This window comes from Pelodiscus sinensis, chromosome 1 (genome assembly GCF_049634645.1).
Source record: "Pelodiscus sinensis isolate JC-2024 chromosome 1, ASM4963464v1, whole genome shotgun sequence".
Taxonomy (NCBI): domain Eukaryota; kingdom Metazoa; phylum Chordata; order Testudines; family Trionychidae; genus Pelodiscus; species Pelodiscus sinensis.
This window is the reverse complement of record NC_134711.1, coordinates 79,526,109-79,552,995: the sequence shown is the minus strand read 5'-3', so window position 1 is coordinate 79,552,995 and position 26,887 is coordinate 79,526,109. Positions and strand designations below refer to the sequence as shown.

The 26,887-nt window shown below is 39.9% G+C and overlaps 1 protein-coding gene across 3 annotated transcripts in view; it reads left to right on the top strand.

Moving 5' to 3' along the window:
• EEA1 (early endosome antigen 1) overlaps positions 1 to 26,887 on the top strand; it is a 125,935-nt gene that overhangs the window by 87,053 nt on the left and 11,995 nt on the right. For all 3 annotated transcript variants that reach the window (XM_075933130.1, XM_075933133.1, XM_075933141.1), the window contains 10 exons: positions 1,371 to 1,484; positions 2,810 to 2,965; positions 3,646 to 3,785; positions 4,832 to 5,162; positions 8,000 to 8,101; positions 8,851 to 9,045; positions 10,245 to 10,427; positions 22,282 to 22,467; positions 22,910 to 23,041; positions 26,475 to 26,660. In XM_075933130.1, coding sequence (XP_075789245.1) covers positions 1,371 to 1,484; positions 2,810 to 2,965; positions 3,646 to 3,785; positions 4,832 to 5,162; positions 8,000 to 8,101; positions 8,851 to 9,045; positions 10,245 to 10,427; positions 22,282 to 22,467; positions 22,910 to 23,041; positions 26,475 to 26,660 — 1,725 coding nt within the window. The remainder of the gene's footprint in view (positions 1 to 1,370; positions 1,485 to 2,809; positions 2,966 to 3,645; positions 3,786 to 4,831; positions 5,163 to 7,999; positions 8,102 to 8,850; positions 9,046 to 10,244; positions 10,428 to 22,281; positions 22,468 to 22,909; positions 23,042 to 26,474; positions 26,661 to 26,887) is intronic.

Genomic DNA, 26,887 nt, shown 5'->3' with positions numbered 1-26,887 from the left:
TGTTCTTCAGATTCTGTTTTCTTAGGCTGGCAGGTGAGAACTGAGGAAGAGAGAATCATAGAATACTAGGACTGGAAGGGACCTCGAGAGGTCATCGAATCCAGTCTCCTGCCCCCGTGGCAGGACCAAATACTGTCTAGACCATCCCTGATAGACATTTATCTAACCTACTCTTAAATATCTCCAGAGATGGAGACCCACAAGAGGGTCCATTGTACCTATTTGTGCAGTCCCAGTGTGTGCATTAGAACACATGGTTGTTTCCTAAAGTAGCTGCATATAATATTTTCTAGGTCTTCAAAGCACACAAATATTAGAGTATGGATTAGGGATGTCAATGTGTAGTTGATTATACGATTAACTGATAAGTCTTGTAGGTTAATCTTGTTGACTACACGCATTCCCTTCCCCTTTCTATTTGCAAGTTAGCTATTTTTAAACAGGCTTAAAAGCTGGTTCCTCCCAGCACTGGTTCTGTGGTGCTGCCTGCCCCTCCCCCCGCACTGCTCCCTTGGAGGCGGTGCAGCCTCTGTCTGTGGGGAGCTCAGACCCCCCGCAGACAGGGACTGCTGCCAGACCAGTAGCCTCTGTCCACTGCTAGCCCGGGTCACCACAGACAGAGGCTGCTTTGCGGCATCCTCTCTGGCCCCTCCTCCCTGCAGCAGTCTTTTATTTGCGGGGAGCTCGGACCCCCTGTGGACAGGGGCTGCTGCCACGCTGTGCTGTATCAGAGGCAGCAGTGTAGGGCAGCAGGCAGCTGGTCTGCGCAGGGAAGTGTTTTTTAAACGGGCACCCTGTGCTGCTGCCTTGGATACAGAGGCAGCAGCGCGGAATTGCAGGGGGCTCCCCGGGAGTGGGACCAGAGTGAACTGGTTTCCACCCCCACCCCCGGAGACTATAGAATAGTTGAGTAACCAATAAGAATTCATGCTGTTACTCGACTATTCAATTAACCAATATTTAACATCCCTAGTATGGATGTGGGGAAGTCAGTTGGGTCCAATCCAGTTTATAGTCAATGAAAAGGTTTCCCTGGACTAAAAAGGGAGCTAGATTGGTCACCATAACTCAGAGACAGATAATTACTCATAACTTTATTTTATTTATTTTGTTCCATTCTGCCTTCAACTGTATAAACTTTGTTTTATTTGCTTCAGGGGGTAACCGAGTTAGACTGTTACAGAGAAAAAAAACAGCAAGCAAATGGTCTGTTATTTGTGTCCAATATTTCATCATGTCAGAATTACTAGTAATTAGCAATACATAGCAAATATTATAGTGCTTGTTAGAAGGAAGAAAATAAAAGCAGTTGCAATCAAGATATCTTTATGATCTTCATATTATGAACATTATAACACTCTTCTTTTCAGATAAAAGCAAAGACTGAATTACTTCTTTCGGCAGAAGCATCAAAAGCTGCTCAAAGAGCAGATCTTCAGAATCATTTGGACACGGCCCAGAATGCGCTGCAAGATAAACAACAGGTAGGAGAAATTAATGTTGCTAGGCGATCTAAAATAACCTGCACACAAAACCAAAAGGACAGTTTGGTTTGGGGGAAAAAAATCAAAGTCCTTGTGCATTTGCATTTGTGTTGAAGACATTATTCAGACTATTTGCATAGGTGATCTATTTTGTCGTGATAGTATAAACAGAGCCCTGTGTGTTATAATGTATGGAATTTACTGTGGAATCCACCTCTGTTGCAGAAATGTACTCTAGACTATAAGCTTTCATATTATAATAGAATTGTTTCTAACCTGTGTGATTATGAAGAGAAACTTTCCAAAGTATGTTGAGTGTAAAACAAAACAGTATTATTTTTCTGAAGTCTGCAGACTCAGGATAAAAAAAACCCTTCAGTTAAATCAGAAAACATACTTTTAGTCGAAAATAAGTGCACATACGCACATGCACACATTGCAAATAATAAAGGGATGAATTAAAACCAATCTAGTTATTTTGGTGCAAGTCTGTGTCTTTTCCATCCCTAAACCAGCATGTCTCACTGTGGTGGTAATATTGAAAATAAATGATAAATTAACTGTAAACCTGGTTAATTGTTTTGCTGCTAATTATTTCAGCAGAAACATCCAGAATTCCATACCACTTCCAAAACAAACACCACCTCCCATGCCTTCTCATATGAGGAATTGAATATCATTATAAATAGTACACTGTCTTCTGTGGTGATTTTAGTGTTCATTTTAATAATTCATTAAAAATCTCCCATATTTTATTTTAAATGAAGCCGCTGAAGAGTCTCTCAGTTTCCTGCATCAAAATGTTGCATTAGTTAGGTCCGGCTCTCCATAAAACATGTGGGCCTTTGATTATAAGTATTACGTGTTCAATTTCTGATAGAGAATATTATTGTTCTGTTTTGAACCAACAGTTTTCAAACTTTGGTCGGTGAACCATTGGGGTCTGTGGAGAGTTGACTGGTCAGATGCTATTGCCTGCCCTTATTCCTCCTATATTTAATTGATTGCTACAAATACGTTACTATTTTGTTCCCATGCATGCAATTGCTGTAGTTGTCACAAGAATATCATGTGATTATGTATGGGAGTGATGGCCTTTAAGACAGTCTCTTCGTTAAGGTGTGATTCCCAGCATGAAAAAGTTCTGCCTTAAAAGCAATTTGTAAAGAACAAGCTATTAAATATGTTGTTTTTCTCAAAAATAGCATATGTATCTGAACATTTTAGACAAAGATTTAGGCAAGTGTTTAGAGAACTCCTTAACAATTCAAAAATATTATTCCCTTCATAAAAGTAACTATTTTAAATTATATTTTACTTCATAGGAATTAAATAAAGTCAATACTCAGTTGGATCAGGTTACGATCAAGCTGCATGACAAGCAAGAATATTGTACACAGCTGGAAGCCAGTCTTAAAGAGTATAAAGAGAAACATCTTTATTTAGAACAGAAAACAGAGGAGCTAGAGGGACAGCTTAAGGTTTGTATTCAGAAATGAAGATCTTGAGTTTATAAAGCTAGCTTTTATTATATAAAGCTGCAGAGTTGTTTGATAATGCATGGTAACAGCAGTGGCGAAAATGTAGGGGGAGGATGGCAAGCCACCTATAAAGTGATGTTCATAGTAGTCTCTTTACTCAGTGCTTCCTTTTTCAGCTGATGAATGAGAAAGTGGGGTTATGCCTCCATCCCCACCAATTGCAATCCTGAATATAATTCACGGAGACTATTAAGAGATGAGATACAGACCACTTCCTAAATTCAGAACTTTTATATTTGTGGTTATGTATACGTCAAGTAATTTTATACAAGTGCATACATGTTTACAGGATCAGACCCTAATGGAACACATCTTCAGTGTATTACATTTAAGACAGGAGTCAACATGAGAAGTTTATACAGCTGCACAGAGGAGAAGTATTTTCCATTTATAAATTACTGGGTTATTTTTAGATTACAGTATTTTAAGTGTCTTACAGATATTTGAATCCATTAAATACAGGTGCATGTTTAATTTTAAATGTACATAAGAAGACTAGGGGTGAGCTTGTCATCCCTTCTGTAGCCCCTTTGTGCCTGGTGGCACTTATAAATAACTGAGTGATTCACTACTTTGGTGATTGTGTTATGGTAACTGTAGCTTTTTCTTTTCTTTTCCAGAAACTTGAATCTGACATTCTTGAGGTTAAAGCAAGCAAAGAACAAGCTCTTCTGGAGCTACAGCAGCAACGGCAGCAGTGTACAGAGCTCGACCTCAGAACAACAGAACTGACTAAACAGCTTGAAGCAGAAAGAGAAATGTATGCAAATGCTATTCAGTGCATTACTTTATAGACCTAGATTCAAATTTGAAATGTTTGATAAGACCAGACAAATGCACCTTATACTCTTAGACTAAAATTGAAATACACAGTCAATTACTTCATGATCATCATGAAGCCTACACATAAATGGCGGCTTCTGCATTTTTCCTCACAGGGGAGAGAAGCATCGCCTTGTTTGACTTCTGCTTCAGCCACCAGCCTTTGTCCCTCAGATGAATCACCAAGTACCATGACTTAACCTGAGCCCTCAGTATAGTTCCTCCCTCTCTTCTGTACACTCTGTCCAGGTACCACTTGTATCAGCAGCAGAAAGCTGGTCATCAGTAAACAACCATATATTAGTATATATTTAAAAAACTAGGGATCTTTCTCAGCATGGGCTCAGATCTCTAATATGTATATAAATGACATATTCACCATCAAAATATATGTGGAAAAACAGGTTATATTATCACAGAACAAATGAGATTATTGGAATTCATACTCTTGACTAAGTGGATTTAAGTTTTGTGTGATAAATGGACAAGGAAGTTCCAAACCATGGGTGGAAATTTGGTAGGGATACAGAATACAGTGTTATAGCTGGTGAGGGACTCTTAATTGTAAATGAAATTTCTCCAGCAATCAGCACAACAAAAACTACCACAAAATATAATCTGGTAATGTTAGAGCATTGGAGGTTAGTCTCCCAACTTTTAACTCTGTCTGGGAATAATGTATGAGACTGTCTTTTGTAGAACCGTAATTTCAGAAGATTTACATGTTGATTTACAATTTGCCTGTTAGCTTTCTCAGAGTGGTTCATAGGTATAATGTTTAAAGAAGAACCAACCTGAAAATGGGACTTCAGAGTGTGTCATTTATTTAAGTGTAGAAACAAAATATCCATACATCATCTGAAAAATGTTTTAAATTATTACAACAATATATTTTAATAGTGGAGAATAGATTTAATTACACAAAACAATTTATGGAAAATTTGTGAAAGATTTATTTCACTGTTCTGCTTTGTATTTGCACAGTGTATCTAGTACTAAATTGGATTTGCAGAAGAAATCTGATGCCCTGGAACAAGCAAAACAGCAAATATCAAATCAAGGGGAAGAAAAAGCAAGCCTTAAGCAGGACCTTGAGAAATTAAATCAAGAGACAAATAAACAACATAAGGAATTAGATGTAAAAATTCAAGCAGCAACATCAGAGCTGCAGAAAATCAAGTTGGAGAAAGATACTTTATTGAAGGATCTTACAGTTACCAAAGACAAACTTTCAAAAACCGTTGAATCCTTGAAGGATACAAAGGATGAATTGGAAAAAGAAAAACAGAAAGGAAAAGCAGCTGTAGCAGAAATGGTTAGTTGTGGATTTAATTAGGCTCCCAGTATTGGGTATTTTTCAATTTGATCATTCATAATTGTCAGCTCTGCTTTGCTTTCTACTGTGAAAACTGCTCATATTTTTGCAAAGATGATGGCACCACTCTCGAAATTATGATTGCGTTAAGGAAAACAAAACTTGAGCTTTTATTTCTTATATATAATTGTAAGTTTGAACTAAGTTGTGGCTGGACTTTTTACTGGTAAACATTGGTTTATACCAGAAACAAGACTCCTTTAGTTGCTTTTTAATATGGCAATGAAAACCACAGACAGGATGAGCACTGGAACAATTATATGTGAAACTTGGAAAATACTGGACAGCCCTATAAAAACATAGGTGGTAAAACTTTGCCAGAATACAACTCACATTTGAGAACAATGAAGTCAGTTTTTTTTAACTTACTATTATTTTGGTTTTCTAATCTGTTTCACGCAGAATATATTGCTGCATATATTGTGGGTGTGATGAAATATTGCTGACTGTAGTAAGCACAAATGTATTTGGAGATAAAAGGTGGGTGAGGTAATATCTTTTATTGGACTTACTTTTGTTGGTGAGAGAGACACAAGCTTTTGAGCTTACACAAGGCTGCAGAGCTGAAGAAAAGTTCTGTAAGCTTTCACCAACAGAAGTTGATCCAATAAAAGATATTACGTATCCTACCTTGTGTCTCTAATATCTTGGGAGCAAGATGGCTACAACACTGCATACAGTAATGGCATCTGTCATTTTGGGAACTTCAGGTTGGACCTCTCTGTTCTGGCACCATTGGGACCTGATCGGTCCCAAATGAGGGAATTTGCTAAACCAGGTGAGGTCCCCCGATACTGGCTCCCCAGCCCACTGACCCTCCCTGCGGCCAGCACCAGCTGCACCCCAGCGAGTCTGCAGCCCGGTCTGCCATATCCCTGGCCATGCTGTTGGGGCTGCATCATTTGGGACCAGAGAGGTCCTGGCCCAGGCCTTGCTCCTGTACTGCCAAGGCTGCTGCATTCCTGGCCCTGGCCCTGGCCCTGGCCCTGGCCCTGACCCCACTACTGGGGCTGCCATGGCCCCGGCTGTGCTGCCGGGGCTCCGGCCCTGGTTCTGGCCCTGCCAGGCTACGAGCTGCGAGCCCTCTTGCCACTATTACAAGACCTGTCTGAAAGCCAAAAATAATTCCAGTGACCTAAGAAGCTTCAGTATGGCAGCAAAATACTTGACCAGGAGTCCATTATTATAATAAAAGTGATGTTTATTGTTACTGTGTTTAAAACGATAATCCCTGCTTTTTTCAAACTTTGCTTACAGCAGCATCACTTAGTACAGTAGCAACACATGATTTGTGGATTTTCTATGTTTAAATTTATTTATTAGGGCATTTTTCTCAATTTCTTTTCCATTTCTCTGCCCCGATATGTGATTGTTATTTTTATTTCCACTCAAAAGTAATCTATTTAAACTTAAAAATAACATTTCTCCTCACCTTCTATAAAAGCCCTTTTGTTTCTTCTGTAACAAAAGTCTATCATTGCAGTGTTTTACAAAGGCAGGTTTACACTTAAAACACTGCAGTGTGCCATTGTATTGTTTCACTTAAGATGCTAGTACACTGATAGAAGAGCTTCTCCTATTGACATAGTTAGTCCACTTCTGTGAGAGCAGCTGTTGTGTTGAGGGGAAGAACTTTCCTGTCCACTAAGTGCTTTTTTATACTGGGGGTTAGGTCAGTATAACTGCGTTGGTCAGTGCTGTGGATTTTTCATGTCCCTGAGCAACATAGGTATGTTGAGATAAGTTTATAACAGTGTTTCTCAAAGTGGGCTTGGGGCCTGCTTTGGGAAAGTTGCTAGCTGGCCACTCTGCTTTGTTTATCTAAAGGCTTTGTTTAGCTAAAGGCTCGGTGACCACTGAGCCTCGCGGCTCCCATTGTCTCCGGGAGTTCACCATTTCCCAGGCAAGAGGAGCCATGGGAAGCATAGTCAAAGCGGAGTGGCCAGCTAGTGGCTTTCCCAAAGTGGGCTAACTTGAAGGATTTACTCTTCAGTTTATACCCTTAAAATAAGAATCCATATCCTACTTTCAGGGAAGTCCATGGGAGTTTTGCAATTGATACCAGAGAGTACAATTTGGGCTCAAAGTGTGTGTGTGTGTGGGTGAGAGAGAAGGAGAGCAAGCGAGAGAGAGAGAGAGAGAGAGAGAGAGAGAGAGTGTGAGTGTGTGTGTGTGTGTGTGTGTGTGTGTGTGTGTGTGTGAGAGAGATAAGTTGTAGACTTTAGATCACATTAAAAACAAAGGTTCCAATTCTGCCATCCTTACTTTATGTAATATCTTACTGCATAATTAATAAAGGTGGTGTTTTGAGCCTATTCTGTTCACTGACAAGGGGAAGAACTGGGAGTCACCCTGTCCTGCCTTACAACTACCATCCTCATGAACTGCAAATCCACTTCTGAACTGCAAATCTAGGTCTCAATTGAGAGCAACATTGCTATTCAGGAATACACTTGCACACATTCTTTAGATCCAGGGACTTAAATGCTATTTAAGCAACTTTAAGAGTAAATGGTATTTAAGTCCATAGGTCTTAAGAATGTGCGGAAGTGCTTTCCTGTTTCCAGATCTTGGAAACCTAGGAAGAATGACTGAGGCTGAGTTTTTAACAGTTATAGTTTATAGCATATTATGAGGATATTTCTGTGCCAGAAACAGATTCTGATGTAAGAGAGTGTGAGTGGTCTTTTTTGTCAGTTTGTAATTTTTCTAATAATAACTTAAATGTATTTGGTAAAGGTCACAAAAAATGCTCAATTAGATCGTCTGTTTTTTAGGAAAAATCTTGCCAAGAAACTAAACATCAGCTTCAAGTACAGACAGAGTCTGTAGCTAAAGAACGGAATGAGTTGAAAAACTCACTGGAAAAACAGGAAGGGGTAAGATTACTAATTCCCAGTTACAAATAGTAAAAATATATCACACACAGCTTTTTCAATCACATATGCAGCAATCAAATTGGAGGGGGGGAAATAGTGATATTTTCTCAAGCCCTAGTCAGTTGACATTAAAACAAGATGACAGTCACAGAAGATTATATGTATTCTAATATGGTCATCCCTGGTTTTGGTATGCTCTTTATACAATATGTACAATAACAACAGATCATCACTGTCCCTCTGCTTTCGTATATGTTTTGATCAGCAGTGAGATAGTTAACTGTTACCATGTAACTTGTCATTAGCTTTCCAAGTTAACATCTCTTTTAAATGAATAGTGACAGCTCACACCTTTCAGATATTTAGTTTCAAACTTAGACATCTACATATCATTGTACATATCATTTTGTCAGTGCTTGCCATTCGGGAGAAAGTTTTCAGAAACTCGTGAGAGATTTATTTGTTTGTGAAAATCTCTTGATAGGAGGTTATTTTTGTAACTACGTGGGCTAGTCTTACCTTCAAAAAAACCAAAAAAAAAAAACCCCTTACAATTCTAGAGCATAGGATAGTCATCAGTGTACTGCCAAGTGACTGGACTGGCCCAGTTTAGTACCTCCCGTATGAAAAAAGTGCTATACAATTAGGAGATATTTTTTGTAAATAATCTATTTGATGTATAGCAACACAAACTAACAATGATTAAGGTAAAGATCATATGTAGTTTTTATTTATATTTTGAAATACAGATTTCTAAGCAGCTGACAATAGAGCTTGATTCAGCACGAGGACAAATACTGGAGATTCAGGGTATCCTAAAAGAGAAGGAAAAGAATGAGCAGCATCTCCAGGGAAAGCTGAAAGAACTGAAAGAATCTTTTGATCAAAAGAAAAAGCAAACTGAAATACAGCAAGCAGAATTAAAAGGTGCCCTTCTAGAAAAGGTAGTGCATGCGTCTGTTCATTCCTCTTACTTAAAAGGAAATTAATATTAAACTCCTCTGATGCATGCTCCTGTTTTATGTCATTATGTGGGTGATAAAATTGCTATTTATTGTAACTGAAATGTGTTCCTGGGAATGGTAAGGTCAGGATGCAGAACTGAACCCATCAGCTATTGTTCAAGGTCGAAACTATAAAAACGTTAAGTGTAAGGCCCGAATAGTGAATTATGGATTATGCAAGTGGTACACCTGTCATCAAACTGATTAAAAATAGCTAGACCTGCTGTGTTCATTCTACTGCATCTGTATGCATTGTGGCAAGAGCTGCCATCTTGTCGCATAGCAGTATGCAGTTTTAATGAGAATAATCTAAACAAAAGTCCTCAGTATTTTGGCGCATTGGTGATGATTTTAAACAACTCATTTTGTATTGTCAGAAGAAAATAGTCATAATGACAATATGAAACTTGTGAACTATGATGAAAAAGTTGAAACTCCATATAGCTTTAGAGGAGGTTGGTGTCATGTACTGTAATACTGTATTGAATGATGTCTGAACTAAGTCTCTCATTATCATAAAGTATCACACTGGTTTTCTTTTATTCTACCCATGAGTACTACAGGATTTGGAAATACTGTTCAGATATTTAAAAATGGGGCTTCCTGTGTTTGTTTAAACAAAAAAACAGGACTGTGTAGCACTTTAAAGACTAACAAGATGGTTTAATAGGTGATGAGCTTTCGTGGGCCAGATCCACTTCCTCAGATCAAATAGTGAAAGAAAATTGTCACAACCATATATACCAAAGGATACAATTAAAAAAAAGTGAACACATATGAAAAGGACAAATCAAATTCCAGAACAGAAGGGGGATGGAGGGGGGGAAGGGGGCTATTCTTTTGATGTTAATCACTTATTTTTAATTATATCGCAAGTAAATCACAGTGTATTAATGCAAGAAATAATGTGATCTAATAATATGACCTTATTCAGACTTTTTACCTGGGATCAGTAACAGCTGTAAGTATAGCAGAGTGAATCGAGAGAGAAGATTTATTGAAATAATTATGCTTGTTTAATTAAAATTTCTTAAAAATTTAACAAAATTGAGATAGTACATAATCCACATTTTACATTTTTATTTTACATGCCCAATTTGTCCTGTACAGTATAACTCTAGAACTTATATGTGTTTCAGGCGGAACTAGAGAATAAACTACAGCAGCAGGTAACGTTATCAACCCAGGAACTTAAAGCAGAGAAAGGAAAACTAGCAGAGCTACAGAAGATCCATGAAAAAGATCAGGAAAATATGAAAGAACTTCAGCTGGATCTTTATGGTAAAGAATCTGAACTGTTGGCAACAAGGCAAGATCTGAAGGTAAAGTGTCTTTTTTTGTTTGTCATAAGTGACTTAATAAATGTTTGTCCTCAGGATGAATTACAAGGAGACAAAGTAAGAGCCATGTGAAGAAAAACTGTCTTTCTATGTATAGAATTTTCCTTGGAATAAAGTACATGTTGGAATTAGTTTAAATGACAGGTACCTAGAATGTCCTTCTCATTTACAAATGTTTTGTAGCAGTGCTGTTGTCTGAGCTCTGAGAAATATTTGCTGCTAAGGTGTGTGTGTTAGTGTTAGTGTTAGTGTTAGTGTTAGTTATACCATCCCCTTCATAAAGTGAATGACTTAGTGGTCTTGGGTTCCATTCAGTATAAAGCTTGTTCTTAGTCTTATTTCTGAAAAGTTCCCAGGCTGTGGAAACAAATATACAGATAATGGCAACCATGTCTGCCAGTATGGAAGGGAGTAACACCAAGGGTATTTCCCTCCCCCTTGCATTTAGTGCCTTTTTGGCTCAAAAGGACTTAACAGGCTTTGACAGTGCTTCTCTGCTTGCTTTCCTGCAGCAGACTTCTTCAGTCTGTATTGTTCTTCAGGTGACCCAATTACTTTTGGCCAGTTTACAAATACTATTTCTATTCAGAATTTATTTTAAAGGGCTTTCTTCTTAGTGGGAAAGATTTTACATATAAATTGATGTAGCCATACAGTCTTGAGTCAGATGTCAAATGAAAGCAGACCCTGATGTTGTCAATGCTTGGATGGGTGACCTGCAAGAAAGCCCAAGTATAGCTGGAGGATCAGTAGATAGTGCTTTTTCTTCTCAGTCAGCACTTATAGTCATGGAGTCATAGAATTAAAACCAGAAGTGACCGCTAGTTCATTTCTTGTGGTCACCTGCATATCCCATGCTTCCAATAGCACACTAAATCAAACACCCCAAATTAGACTTACAGCCTACAGGAGATTAGACTATTATGTGTCAATTACCCCTTGCCTGGACATCCTTAATTACTTTCTCTTTCAAATTCTGTTCCAAGACCTTGCATACAGTTGGGGTCAAACTAACTGGACTGTAGTTTTCTAGATGATTTTTCCCCTTTCTTAAAAATAGGTACTATGTTAGCAATTCTCCTGTCATAGAATACAATCTCCAAGTTTAAAGATTCATTAAAAATCCTTAATATTGGGCTTGCAGTTTTGTGCCAATTCCTTTAATATTCTTGAATGGAGATTATCTGGATCTCCTTGGTTTAGACCCATTAAGTTGTTTTAGATTGACTTCTACCTTGTATGTGGTAATTTCTTCCGTGTAAAATATTTTTCTTGTATTTTAGATTATTGAAGTTGCGTAATTAAATTATTATTTGAAGTTGTTATTGGCTGCCATATTCTGCTGCAATGGTGGTTTCATTTCAGTGGTACTTGAGTGAATGCTTTATGCATCTGATGAAGTGAGCTGTAGCTCATGAAAGCTTATGCCCTGATAAATTTGTTAGTCTGTAAGGTGCCACAGGACTCTTTGTATACAGTATGAAGTGCTTTGTGATATTTATGCAACAGTGGTTTACAAGTACCGTATATTCCGGCGTACAAGACGACCTCTGATGTTAAAAAACATCCCCCAAAAATCGGGGGTCGTCTTGTACACCGGATGCCCCGCCGCCGGAGCCCCTCCACGGCTTTGAAAGCCTCGGGGGAAGCCGGCGGCGGGGCATCCCAGGCGCGCATGGGCTGCCCCCCCGCCGGAGCCCCTCCGCGGCTTTGAAAGCCTCGGGGGAAGCCGCCGGGGGGGCATCCCAGGCGCGCCTGGGCTGCGCCCCCACCGGAGCCCCTCCGCGGCTTTGAAAGCCTCGGGGGAAGCCGGCGGGGGGGCATCCCAGGCGCGCATGGGCTGCCCCCCCGCCGGAGCCCCTCCGCGGCTTTGAAAGCCTCGGGGGAAGCCGGCGGCGGGGCATCCCAGGCGCGCATGGGCTGCCCCCCCGCCGGAGCCCCTCCGCGGCTTTGAAAGCCTCGGGGGAAGCCGGCGGCGGGGCATCCCAGGCGCGCCTGGGATGCCCCGCCGCCGGCTTCCCCCGAGGCTTTCAAAGCCGCGGAGGGGCTCCGGCGGGGGGGGGGGGGGGGGGAGAGTGAAGCCCAGGCGCTCCTGGCGGCTTTGCTCCCGGTGCCTCTGGTCTGCTGGGGACCATCTCCAGCAGACCAGGGACACCGGGAGCAAAGGAGGCGGAGGGGCGCTGGGGTATAAGATGAAACCCTATCTTTTAATTAAAAAGATAGGGGGTCGTCTTATACACCCAGTCGCCCTATACGCCGGAAAATACGGTACCATTTTTCATTGTTAGTGACTAAAACCTGCTGATATAATTTGTGACCTAATTTTCCTTATCTGTTTAGACCGATGTTTTGTAATGGAAAGTGATCTATACATTATTGGATCTGCTCTGTGTACCGCACAGTAGTACATACAAAGTTAAAATAATACCATGATTGCCCACAAAGGGTTTACAGTGTGAATAGGGATCACACAGAACAATAGGGAGGTCCTGGACACAACCTAGAGGAAAGGGAGGGGTCAGAGGAAGTTGGAAGTAACAAGAAAATGAGTTTACCAGTCTTAGAAAATGTATAATTTTGTAAATTTGAAGATTGTGGTCCCATTGTGCTAAAGTGCTATACAAACAAGAAGGCAGAGTATGGGGTTTTGGTTTTTTATATTGAACAGTGATATTACTGAACAATACAGTTTAATAAAATGTTAAAGGGCCATTGCAAAATATAGCTAACTTGAAAAGATGTGAAAAGCAAAACAACAAAAATCCTCTTCAGAAAATTCCAAATAATGATCAAAAGATCCATTTATTCTTAGAGCACACAAAAAGCACAATTGCATATGAAAACACCCTTTTAACTGTTTTCACTTTGGTGCTTAAGTACTAAATGTAGAAAACAAGTAGAGCAAACTTTGGATTTGAAGAGCCTTTTTTTTTCCTTTTCCTCTCATAGGATATTTTGTCATGTCATGGTGACATCCCATGTTGCATTATAAGTAATGTCCTCCTTGTTCCCTTAGATACCGTTTCCTGTAATTGGAGTTCTGGAGCCTTATTGCAGCTGATATCACTGCCACCACAAATATCTAGAAAAACATGACACAGACCACATTTAACAGAAAAATAGGCCAAAATGTATTGCAAGTGGAAGTATGTTGATAAATATTTTGAGCTTCAAATTATATTTGCAACAGAAGGTGGAATTTTCTTTTTAAAGAAAAACTAATGCTGATTTATAAACTAACTAAGCTTTTTCATGGCTACAGAATGTAATGGGCTTGACTTGCAGTTACAGAAATGCAGTGTGTTTGATTTTCTTGTGCAGTTTGTATTGATTAGTGTTTGTAACGTACAGGCAGTCCCCAGGTTACGTACAAGATAGGGACTGTAGGTTTGTTCTTAAGTTGAATTTGTATGTAAGTCGGAACTGGTACATATTGTAGGGGAAACTCTAGCCAAACATTTCTCCAGAGCTCAGTTTTATTCTCTCACACCTCACTTCCCTCAGTCCTTTATTCTCAAGCTGAGGTGTCTGCTGAGAAAAGCCGCTCCGCTTCTCCCTGGTCTGCTGGGGGGGGCGCTAGCTTCACATCTCCCTGGTCTGCTAGGGGGAAGCAGCTAGTGCGGGGTTGCCTCACCCCGTTTGTAAGTAGGGATCCGATGTAAGTCGGATCCATGTAACCCGGGGACTGCTTGTACTCTGTAATTTAGATAGGCTCCGGTAATAATATAAACAAAATATTTGGAGTTTAGTTCCTGAGAATCTTGCATGGTCTCTGAAGCTGAAGGCTGAGAATGATGTACACAACTAATAGGACATATGAAGGAAAAAAAACATGATTGCTCCAAGAGCTAATCACTATTTTTTTAACACTTTGGTCCCTCCCCAGCTTCCTCTTCCCCTGGCCAACTTCACCTGTTGGGATAAGGATTCAATCTTTTGTGCCATGGGATGGACTTGAGGTAGGAACTCCTCATAGACTCATAGACTTTAAGGTCAGAAGGGACAATTATGATCATCTAGTTTGACCCCCTGCACAGTGCAGGCCACAGAATCTCACCCACCCACTCCTAGAATAATCCTCTCACCTATGTCTCAGATATTGAAGCCTTCAAATACTTTGAAGGCCCCAAGATGCAGAGAATCCTCCAGCTGTGATCTGTGCCCCATGCTACAGAGGAAGGCAAAAAACCTCCAGGGTCTCTGCCAATCTACCCTGGAGGAAAATTCCTTCCCGACCCCAAATATGGTGATCAACTAAACCCTGAGCATGTGGGCAAGACTCACCAGCCAGACACCCAGAAAGTTCTCTATAGTAACTCCATTGACCTATTTCCCACTGATAATGAATGCTCAATTAGTTACCAAGATCATGTTCTCAAACCATCCCCTTATCATAGAACTGGAAGAGACATCAGAAGGTCATCAAGTCCAGCCCCCTGCTCTAGGCAGGACCAATCCCATCTAAATCAACCCGGCCAGGGCTTTGTCAAGCTGGGACTTAAACACCTCTGGGGATGGAGACTCCACTACTTCCCTAGGTAACCCATTCCAGTGTTTCACCACCCTCCTAGTGAAATAGTTTTTCCTAATATCCAACCTGGACCTCTCCCACCATAACTTGAGACCATTGCTCCTTGTTTTGCCCTCTGTCACTACTGAGAACAGCCTCTCTCCATCCTCTTTGGAACCTCCCTTCAGGAAGTTATCATATCCCTCCTCACTCTTCGCTTCTCCAGACTAAACAGACCCAACTCCCTCAGCCTCTCCTCATAAGTCATGCGCTCCAGCCCCCTAATCATTTTGGTTGCCCTCTGCTGGACTCTCTCCAATGCGTCCACATCCTTTTTGTAGTGGGGGGCCCAGAACTGGACACAATACTCCAGATGTGGCCTCACCAATGCCGAATAAAGGGGAATAATGACATCTCTGGATCTGCTGGCAATGCTCCTCTTAATGCAACCTAATATGCCATTAGCCTTCTTAGCTACAAGGGCACACTGTTGACTCATATCCAGCTTCTCATCCACTGTAACCCTCAGGTCCTTTTCTGCAGAACTACTACTTAGCTGGTTGGTCCCCAGCTTGTAACTATGGTTGGGATTCTTCCGTCCCAAGTGCAGGACTCTACACTTGTCCTTGTTGAACCTCATCAGATTTCTTGTGGCCCAATCCTCGAATTTGTCTAAGTCACTCTGGACCTTATCTCTGCCCTTAAGCGTATCTACCTCTCCCCCCAGCTTAGTGTCATCTGCAAACTTGCTGAGGGTGCAATCCATCCCCTCATCCAGATCATTAATAAAGATATTGAACAAAACCGGTCCTAGAACTGAACCTTGGGGCACTCCACTAGAAACCGACCGCCATCCTGACATCGAGCCATTGATCACTACCCGCTGGGCCCGGCCTTCTAGCCATCTTTCTATCCATCTTACCGTCCATTTATCCAATCCACATTCATCCAATCCACATTCCCTTAACTTGCTGACAAGAATATTGTGGGAGACCGTATCAAAAGCCTTGCTAAAGTCAAGGTATATAACATCCACTAACTTCCCAATGTCCACCGAGCCAGTTACCTCATCATAGAAGCTAATCCGATTGGATAGGCACGACTTTCCCTTTGTGAATCCATGCTGACAATTCCTAATCACTTTCCTCTCATCCAAGTGCCTTAAAATAGATTCCTTAAGGATCCCTTCCATTATTTTTCCAGGAACCGAGGTAAGATTGACCGGCCTATAGTTCCTTGGATCATCCTTCTTCCCTTTTTTGAAGATGGGCACTACATTTGCCTTTTTCCAATCATCTGGGATTTCTCCCGAGCTCCACGACTTTTCAAAGATAATAGCCAAAGGCTCCTCAATGACATTTGCCAATTCCCTCAGTACCCTCAGGTGCACTAAATCCGAACCCATGGATTTATGTACGTTTAGCTTTTCTAAATAGTTCCTAACCTGTTCTTTACCCACCACGGGCTGTCCATCTTCATCCCATCTTCCGTCACTTAGCGCAGAAGTCCAGGAGCTGACCTTGTCCGTGAATACAGAGGCAAAGAAAGCATTGAGTACTTCAGCTTTCCCCACATCATCTTTCACTAGGTTACCTCCTTCATCCATTAGAGGCTGCACACTCTCTCTGATCACCTTCTTCTTGTTAACATGCCTGTAGAAACCTTTCTTGTTATCCTTCACATCCTTAGTCAGTCGCAATTCCATTTGCGCTTTCGCCTTCCTGATAACCCCCTGGCATTCTCGAGCTATACCTAACTCCTCAGTGAGGCACTAATAGGGGATGCTGCTCATTCTGAGACCAAGTGCTAATACTTTGGTATCTGTGTACAATATTTTAATTTGGTTCCTTTGTGACTGTCAGGGCCGTCCCTATACAAATGCGGCTGCCACCAGGACATCCTGCTCTGATCTGCTGTCCCAGTGGTGCCACAGATTAGGGCAACACGACCGTGCAAATATTGGGGGATAAGTGTGTTACCTTATCACCATCACCTTTCCTCCCTCCTGGCCTCACAGTGCCTGTGCCAGGCTACCTAATTTCTGGAGAGACTCAGACTCCAAGTGAGCTGTGGAGCCAAGTAACCACTTAACCCCCTTCCTACTAGACTTTGCCAGGCAATGACTGGGGAGGAGACAAGCCTGGGGCGGGAACAAATCATGTTGAGGGAGGTTGCACAGGGCCCCATAAATCTTAAGGATGATCCTGGTGCCTGTGATCAGCAAAGCAGGTTCCCACCAGAATTGTAGGTGCAAAGGCCAGTTCTCTGCTATCCCCATGGATTTTCGCTTCAGTTTGGGCAATATTTCTGCTTCTTTTTGTTCATTTGCCATTTTCCCCTTTCAGGCCTTGTGATTTCTCTTGAAATTGCAAACGCCTTCCATAAAGAAAAGCTATCAGAGATTAATTTTGGAGGTTTAAAATTTCTCATTTTTCTGTCATTCTGAGAACAGCACCAGGTAATCAGTGCACCATTAGCTTTATGTGCAAAAGGATGTGAAACAATATTACTTGTTGTGAGTAGTCTTATCGACATCATGAGACTACTCTTGTACATGGCTATATGCAGATTTAGGATCTCTTTGAAAATGTTTTGAATGATTTATCAAATTTGTGACATGACAGAAGGGGGAAAAGTTGCAACCTGATTTTCAGATTTTAGGGTTAATGAGGAAGGTAGTTATTTTCATGACTTTCATATGAGAGTGTATAGTTACAACCGGGGAGGCAAGATACCTCTTGTGGGCCAGAATCGGCCTGCCAAGCCAAGCCTGCCCACAGACCACCCTCCTGGGACCCTCAGGCACTCAGCAGTCGCTGTTTTAAGTGTAGGGCTGCCATTCTGTGCTCTGGAGGGAGGGAGAGGCTTTGTGTGATCTCCCCCGCCCAGCCCAATCTCTCAGCTCCTATTGTCCTGAAACAGTCAGCCAATAGGAACTGAGAGATTGGCCTGGGAGACAGCCCAGCCTGACTTAGGGTGCTGCAGGGCTGCTGGCTGAGAGACGCTTAGGTAAGTGCCTCCCAGTCAAAGCCTGCCTCTGGCACCCCTGCCTCTCCTGCATTCCAACTCTCTTCCACAGGGCACCATCCAAACCCTCTGCCCTCCCTTGCCCCAGATCACTACTCCTTCCCAGACCCTGAACCCTCTCCTATTCCCCTCCCACAGGCCAAAATCCTATCCTGCACCCATACCTCCTCCCAGACTCTGCATCCCATTCCTCTGCCCCAGGTCACCACCCAAACCCTCTGCAGTCTGTACCACAAGACTCCAGAATCACAAAATTTGGATTGCATCTGCATCCAAAGTTTGAATGAAGGTTCAGATCCAGGGTTTTGGTTTGTCCTCATTGCAGCAATGAAGAACCTCATAGTGTGTTGAAACATCTGGACTGGTTTTATACAACACAAATCCTTTGACACATAAAAACTAAATGATCTTGAATGTTTTTCTTGTTACTTCAGGTCTTTTAACAGAAAAAGCATAGTCATTGCAAAGCATTGATGAGTCCACATGGTGTCAAAATCAGTTTGTTAAAGAGAAGTTTAAATAAACTTGATTAGGTCTGTGTGTGATACCTTCACTGCTAGCCTTCAGTTTAGCTAAATAAAAATATCTGTGGAGTGGCTAAATGAATTAACACAACTTGGCACACACAGACCTCTGGGAGGCTAAGGTTTCAGATATGAAGATAGACGGCCTCAAGCCAGGTGGATTATATGAACTGAGGTGGCATGTAATAGGCTGAGTAAGATAGGAAGGCATGAGTTTAGCTGTACTAATAGCACCATCTCCTGGCGTGAGGATGGAATATCATTGTTAAATTAAGTTAAAGGAATCAGTCTGCTATGGAAGCTGCACTGTGATGAAAAGCAGATAATTGGCATTCCAGGGAAATCTTGTAGCCTAAGATACTTAGGTGTGTGTCCCATGAAAGCCAGCCGTAGATCAGACAACTGCTCTGGTGAGCCCAATTCCTCCTCCACCTATCAATACTGTTAAGAAAATGAAGGGCTGGTTAACATCAAAACCTTTATTTTAATAAGGAACATTCAGCCAAGGTGAAAAGATTTGATGCAATTGGAAGGAGTGGATAGTGGGACAGACGCACATAATAAATAATGTTTTTAAAGTCAAATTTTCATGAATGTAGATTGAAATGAAAAATGTCTCTGTGTGTTTATATATAAAATACGCGCGTGCGCGCTCTCTCTCTCTCTCTCTCTTTCTCTCTCAGTTTAAAAATTGCCTTGTGCCTCCCTCCCTCCCTCAAAATGACTCCAAATCAATTTACTTTGGCTGAAGTTAAAGTTATTGAAAGGATATGTTCCTTCTCTAAAAAAAGTTTGTTGATCTCTTGCAATTCTTTGACTGTACTGATGGTGGGGATGAACAGTGGATGGATATATTTGAGCCAACAAGTTCAAATAAATTATATTCTCTTTTAATGTATGTATATTGGGGGGGATTTTGTGGTGTTTACAAAAAATGCCTTTTTTACTAAAAATTACCTTTTCTGTAAATGAATGTGTAGTGCTCATGAAAACGAGGAACTGTTAGCCCTGGACTGGATTGAATTAAACAAATAGCATATGAGATCTGCCTAATGCACCTCAGTCTTGGCCTGGATGCTTTTCTTTTGTAGTCCTGATCTCATTCATAGATTAGGAATAAGATGTATTTGGAGAATTTATCTTGCTTCATAGCATAGTCTTCCTGGTGGTGTTTTTTTTAACTGGACCTTTCCTCTTTGTGTATTTGCTAGAATCCTCTTCCCTGCCCTCCGCTCCCTCACTACACATGTAATAAAAGGGACAGAATGGGAAAAATTGTGCACTAAGCCACTGTCATCTGGTACATATAATGTCCTCAAAATATTTTCTAGCGTCAGCTGAGTCCTTTCCTTGTTGCATCCCTTGTTTAAAAACATTCTGATGAATATTCTATTGAATTCATCATTTGTCCTAACACATTTACTTTCTTTTTTCCTTATTCAAGAATTTAAAATTAAACTAGCATTAACCTGTGAATAGGGGCCTTCATTTTTGGTCTTTATTTTATTTAATTTTTTCTAGGAATTTATCAGTGTTTATTAAACAACAAAAATGGGTGAAAATTGGTGGGAAAACTATTAGTAATTTTCTGGGAAAATATCAAGGCTTATGTTGGTGGGCACAAGGACAGGGAAAAAATTATTCAGCAGATTAATGGTTTGATGAACAAATTCAATCTGGCCTGCTGCAAAACTAAAACAACTAAAAACACAAGGCTACGTCTGATTTTAAGAAAACAATACACCTCTAATCTGAAAATAAAATGTTTAATTTCCATAAACAGTTCACTTGTAGACTTAGAACTATTAGTCTTTAAGTGTTTACATTTAATTGGGCCACACAATTTATAATGCAGACACTCAGCTTTATCCTTTTCTCTTGTTTTTTTTTTTTTTTTTAATTTTTGCTGTTTTGTGTTCTGAAATGTATTCTGATACAGATTTTCATTTTCATCCCATTTTGGTGCAGCAGATGTATAAACCAGTGTTTGCTAACATCTTGACATAAGTTCATGGTGGGCATGAGAGTCAGCAGTACGTTCAGACGTGCATGCGCTTCAGGGCTTATAAATGTGCCTGTTTGTTGTATATATCTTCTAGCCTAATACACAGCTCTACTTCTTGTTGAAGATTTGCAACCACTTATGTAATAGTGATGATTAATAGAATAAATTATTTTTTATATATTTGATACAAAAGTTGGGTGAAAATTGAGAAAAAATGAATAATACTTTTTCGTAAGACCTGAGATTTTTTTAGTTAAAAATTGTTTTATATGGAAAATGAAGGAGCTTATCTCTTAAGTATTCATGCGTGTGTAGCAGCATTATAGGTACTAGCAAGATAGGATGTAAGATGTCTGTGTGGACATTAATACTTAAGCTGGTCTGACACTCCATCCAGTAACGGAGGGTATTGCTTAGTCATTCCGAAAGACAATCACACAAACAGCATGTTAAACATTGACGTGATTATTTGTTCTCTTAAAGAATATTTACTATGGTTGAAACAGATACTAGTTAGGATAGGATACTGTAAAACTAGCCTGTTAAAAATAATGGGTGGAATTGTAGCGGTCAAAACTCCCATTGATTTCAGCTGGGCAGTTTTTCATTCACTATTAAAATGTCATAGTTGGTAAGTTCTGGCAGTCTTCCACCTCATAAAGGTCTGTGCAAGAACCAAAGGGCAAAATTCTTATTGATATCAGTGGCACCTGGCTTTCCTTGCATGTGTCCACTTAAAATATCTTGGGACATATTTACATAACTCTACTCTTTTCTGTTTTATTTGTTACCAGATACTGAAGTAGGCTTTAATGACTGAGGTGCTTTTCCTTTTTACTTGTCTTTGAATATGGCTTGATATATGCTTATTGTTTAAGTTTTGTAAAGATAATATGCCTTTTTATAAGGTACTATCCCCCTGTGCTTAAATCCCAACATAATTGTCTCTTCCTTTGCTCTTGCTTAGTTCACTTTCATCAAAATACCTTTTGGAAATGAATTGCAACCTCTTTTGTCCATGACCATGTGTTGAAATTTTTACTTCTGCTTCTCATTTGCCGTCCTCTGAGAGCGAATTCAGTTTGCTTTTCTCATAATTGCTCAGTCTTTGTTAACTGCAACATAACAGTCACCTCATTGTTCCAATTACTGTGTTTTACTATTGCTCTCACAGTGTTACAGGCACGGTCCCATCAAGAAGATGTAGAGGACTTACTTTCTAAGAAGACAAGTTAGATATATGAGGGAAAGTGAGAACCCATACAATGTTTGGGACTTTTACCATTTCTTATTGCTACAAGATAGGTGGGATTTTCAAAACTACTCAGGATTGGTTTAACTCTGTTCCCATTTAAAGTTTATGTGAAAATTCAACAGGAACAGAGTTAAGCTAGCACTTAATGCTTCAGAAAAATCTCACTCTGCCACTTTACCTATTTCTCATGTGTACAACTGTTTGTACTCATGGGTAAGTATCTGAATAAGTTTATTTGTTTTTTACTAATTTTTTACTGTATAATTTCCTTCTTTGTTTCCTGATGCGTTTTAATGCGTAAACTCCAGCACCCATTGCTGGAAACATTATTGGAAACATTTTTCTTTCAGACTGCTAACTATGTTCTACTGAAATTTTAAAATAAAGTACTATGCACTAAAAGCTGATTTCTTACAGAGGCATAGCAAGTGTTTCAGTTATTGTGGCTACTGTAGAACTCTGATATTGCAATGGCTTTTGTCAGATGATTTTCAGAGCTGGTTTTTTTTTATTAGTCCACAGAGGAGAAACTTGCTCTGGCTCAGGAGGAATTAGTTTCAAGCAGAAATCAAATTGGTAACCTTAATCAGTCAATCCAAGAACTTAAGACAGTAAAGTCTACCCTGGAGCAGGATGTGTCAAAGAAAGAACAGCAGTTAAAAGAGCAGATCAGAATGTTACAGGAAATCCAGAAAGACAAGGTAATTTACTTTGCCCTTTACCTTTCTCTTTTTCCTATGTTCTAATTTATATGTGTTTAGAAATGTGCCAATACATCTCAGTTTATTGTGCTGATGCAATTTGTATCTTCACTTCCAGCAGTTTATTGGGCCACTGTTACCTAAAAGATTTTAAACAAATAGTTGAAATGACAGAATAAATTAAAACATGTTCAGCATAAGTTAATTATATATAGGGACCCACCCACTGAACAAAATTAAGGTGAAAAGAAAAAAAAACCCTGATTATTGATTTTAAATATTAAACTAAATGATAGGTTTTTCTCTAGGATCAAATGAAATAATTGTGGATGGAGATCTGATACAATCATTCTCCCATCAGCAGTCTTTGTAGTCAAGAGGTTTTTGCTAACTGTAAGTCTGGATGAGATCCCATTTTTCCTTTGATTTTTTTCCCCCCAAGGTTTTGAAAGAAAAAGACTTGGCTAATGAAAAAGCTAAATCAACAGAGCTCCAGGAAATAAAGAATAGGCTGGAGAAAGACAGTAATAAATTGAGTGAAGAGCTTAAGACCCGCAAGCAAGAATTTGAGAAGGTATGTCGAGACACCAATTGGAACTACAGATAGGAATAAGAATATATTTGAATATAACACGGTCAGTCAATGGCTCTTAAATTTCTTTGCAATGGTGGGTATTACTATTTCCTCTTTACATATGGATGAACTCCGTTGAAGCCCATATCCAAAAGAAGTACTTAGGAGACTAACTCCCACTTTAGGCACTCAAGTCCAAATTTTAGGCACCACTGAGATCTTCAGAACCCTTGGGCTGTGTCTAGACTACATGCCTCTGTCGTCAGAGGCATGTAGATTAGACACATAGGCAAAGGCAAATGAAGCCGCAATTTAAATGATCGCGGCTTCATTTACATTTACATGGCTCAGCGCGCTAGTCTGGGTGCTCCCCTGCCTACATCAAAGCCCTTTGTTGGCAGCCCCGTTATTCCTCGTGGGATGAGGTTTACCGGGGCTGCCGACAAAGGGCTTTGATGTCGGCAGGGGAGCGTCCAGACTAGCGCGCTGAGCCGACAAACAGCTGATCAGCTGTTTGTCGGCTCAGCGCGGCAGCCATGTAAATGTAAATGAAGCCGCGATCATTTAAATCGCGGCTTCATTTTCCTTTGCGAAAACAACAAATCTACATGGCTCCGTCGACGGAGCCATGTAGTTTAGACGTATCCTAGGTCACCTCCTACCTAGCTCTAGAGGTGCTTAAAGTTTTGCTGTAAAAATTCTGTATATGTCTAAGTTTGTGCCACTGAGTATGCACATAATACCTCAGTCTAGACTGCTAGGCACCTGTTATCATGGATCAGCTCCAATGGGATCCTCAAACCAGGTTAAGATAGATGTTTCTACCTGTCTTGTGATGACCAGTCTGGATGGGGTTCTCAGTGCACTGAGCTATATGGGTGATTCTAATGTGGGTCAAATAAGTCTTATTGAAGCTGTTCTACTGTGTATAAATAATAAAATGTGCTTTGGGCCACAGAGCAAGAATTCTGTAGCCACTGGGCAATGGAGTCACTCTCCTGAAATGCAGGAGACCCAAATTCAACCTCCCTTTCCATATCAACCAGAGGGGGAATTGAACTGGGGTGTACTGTACTTTTAGTACTCTAGCCACTGGGCTGCATATTATAAGAAAGGTCTCTCTACTCCTCTCTGCTCCTTGGTTATCTTATGTGGAATTAGATGTGTGTCGTCACCACTTTTGCTAGAAACCGCTTAAGAACCTGATTCCTAGTAGGGGATCTTGGATGTGGGTCACAAGCAGAAATAGGTGCCTTTTTCCAGCCCTGACTGGAGGTGCCTCATTCCCTGGTTAGGATCCACCTTTCTCCTCAGCATCTCCCATTGGCTACTTTAGGCAGCTCTTTACCTAGCATACTAACTTCTGTGGATCTCATTCTTAGGTGCCTCTCTCCCCCCATGCATTCTGTAGGAAACCTAGGCACTTGACCAAGGGTTTGTAGATTCCACTGAGATGGCAAGATCCCTAAAAGTAAGTTAGGATTTGCAATCCAAGTCTCTTTGTGGATTAGGCCGAAGTAATTCTCCAAGATGACACAACAAGACTGGGTCAACTGGTTGTGATCCAAGTCTCCTGACTTCAGATTCTGTACTCCTGACTTTGTATATAGAAAACTCTAAGCAATTAACTATCCAGACTTTCTCCCAATGTTTTAATAAAAAGTGGACAAGAAGAAAAGTTCTCACGATGTGCCCCCAAATTCTGAGAAGCAAGGCAATTAAACAGCCTCTTTTAGTCCCCCAGAAAAGAAAAAAATCAAAGCAAAACCAACATCTTCATTTTATTAATGTGCATGTGCTCACTGATAGGGAAAGCCATGTAAAGTGTGAAGATGTTGAAGGGGATTTAAGCTGTTTGTGAATTGTGTCCAACCTGAACTTTGCTTTTTAAAATCAATACCCCTACTTAAAAAAAATATCTGTGCATTCACTAAAAATGTACCTATTTGTCACTCTGAAGTGCATGTAATTTATTTACAACATGAAAATACCAAACCAATGTTAGCTAAACCAATGTTGTTGAAGCTTCTTTAAATATCACTCTTGAGGCAAGAGTAAATTTTAGAAATCCTTTTAAGGATTGCTCCTTAAAAAAAGAGAAAAGAAAAAGAAAATTAGAGGGTGGAATTTTGAATAGAATTATTTTTTAAAAGTCTTTGAATTATAGGTGCTCATAAAATTTGCATCTGTAGCTCTTTCCTGTCTCTTCTGATGTCTAACACTTCTAAAAGACAGCCTAAGTAAATTTTCTACATTTTATTACATATTATATTTATTATCAGTAATGTATTTGCTTCTGCTGGCCTCTCCATCCCACAGAAAGCTTGCAATCTCATAAAAATGAATTAATTTTAAAGTAGCCTGGATATAAGCTCCTGGGAAATGCCAAAAAAACCCTCCAACAACAACAAAAAAACCCCAAACAACCCATAGCTTTCAGATGTTCTTTTGTAATCCAACGTCTAAAAACGATGGTTATTTCTAGAGAATTCAATGTGCAATGCTTTGTGTTTTGGGGAACACTAACTATAACTGTCACACTCTTCCTGAAATGTCTATCCTAAAAAAAAGAAGGAATTTACAGAGCTGCAGAGAATTTTAAAACACACAGAAACTGGGATGTCAGCTTAATATTTATCTCTTGTTCTCAGTGGTTGGTTGCAGTCAGACTGAAACCAAAATGATCCCCACTTACGAAATCAAGTATGGCTATTTCATCCATGCAAGGGTTTGAAAGGACAAAAAATAAGGCTGTATCCTCATGATTTTTGAATTGTATTTCAATGGAATGTGTCCTATGGAAAACTAGAGCCCCTTATTCTTCAGAATTATAAAGCATACTGAGCTGTGGATTTAAGGAAGAATGATTCCTGCTAAATTAAGCTATTCTATTTTTAAAGCTATTTCCTGTACATCAGGTAGATAAATATTTACAAACTTCAGACCCGTATAAAGACCTGTATTTACAAACTTAAGACCTGTATGCCTATGAAGTAATTGTTTCCAATGGATTTAACAAACAAACAAATAAATAAATAAATAAATAAACACATAAATAAAAATCCCCTCCTTGCCACTACAGAGTTTGTAACTTACATCTCGTAACACTTACCTAATACAGAAAACCGAACAGCAAAATTGATTAAAATCTGACTTAAAAGTGGAATTACAAACCTATTACTTTCCACTATTTTAGTGGAAAATATTTTTTTTTCAGTTTGTGGTAATCTAAAATGTAATTTGTAACCTAGGAAAGGAAGTTTAAAAAAAATAAAATTTTATATAGTCTTGGTCTGTTGATATTTTATGCAATAAAGGCATTTGCCCTCCAGTCCCAGGGAATAGTTATTGTTGGTCTGAAGTTAGTTTGCAGATAAGTTTTACCATTTTAATTTTAGACCCTATGTGATAGTTTAAACTTGCATTTTAACAGGAGGTGACAAATCTAAAGGACGCCAAGCAGCTGTTGATACAACAAAAGCTAGAGCTTCAGGGCAAAGTAGATAACATGAATTTAGCTCTTGAACAGGAGAAGAAGAATCAGCAAATTATCAAAGATCAGCTGAAGAAAAAGGAGGACGAACTGAAGAAGGAATGTGTTGAGATTGAAACTAAATTGGTGAGCACGTAGGTTGTGTGTGTTTAGCACATGTCTCTGGATCCTTTCAAAGAGCATTTTAATTTTAATCTCATAACATTTACATTTTCAATCAATGGTTTGTAAATATTTCCAAAAACCTGCCTCAGTTGAACAATACCAGAAGGGCAGAATCTAGTTTTCTTTTACTTATAAGGAGCATTGTTCCATTAAAAAAAAAGTGACTCTTTGAAAAGACATGCTTGAAA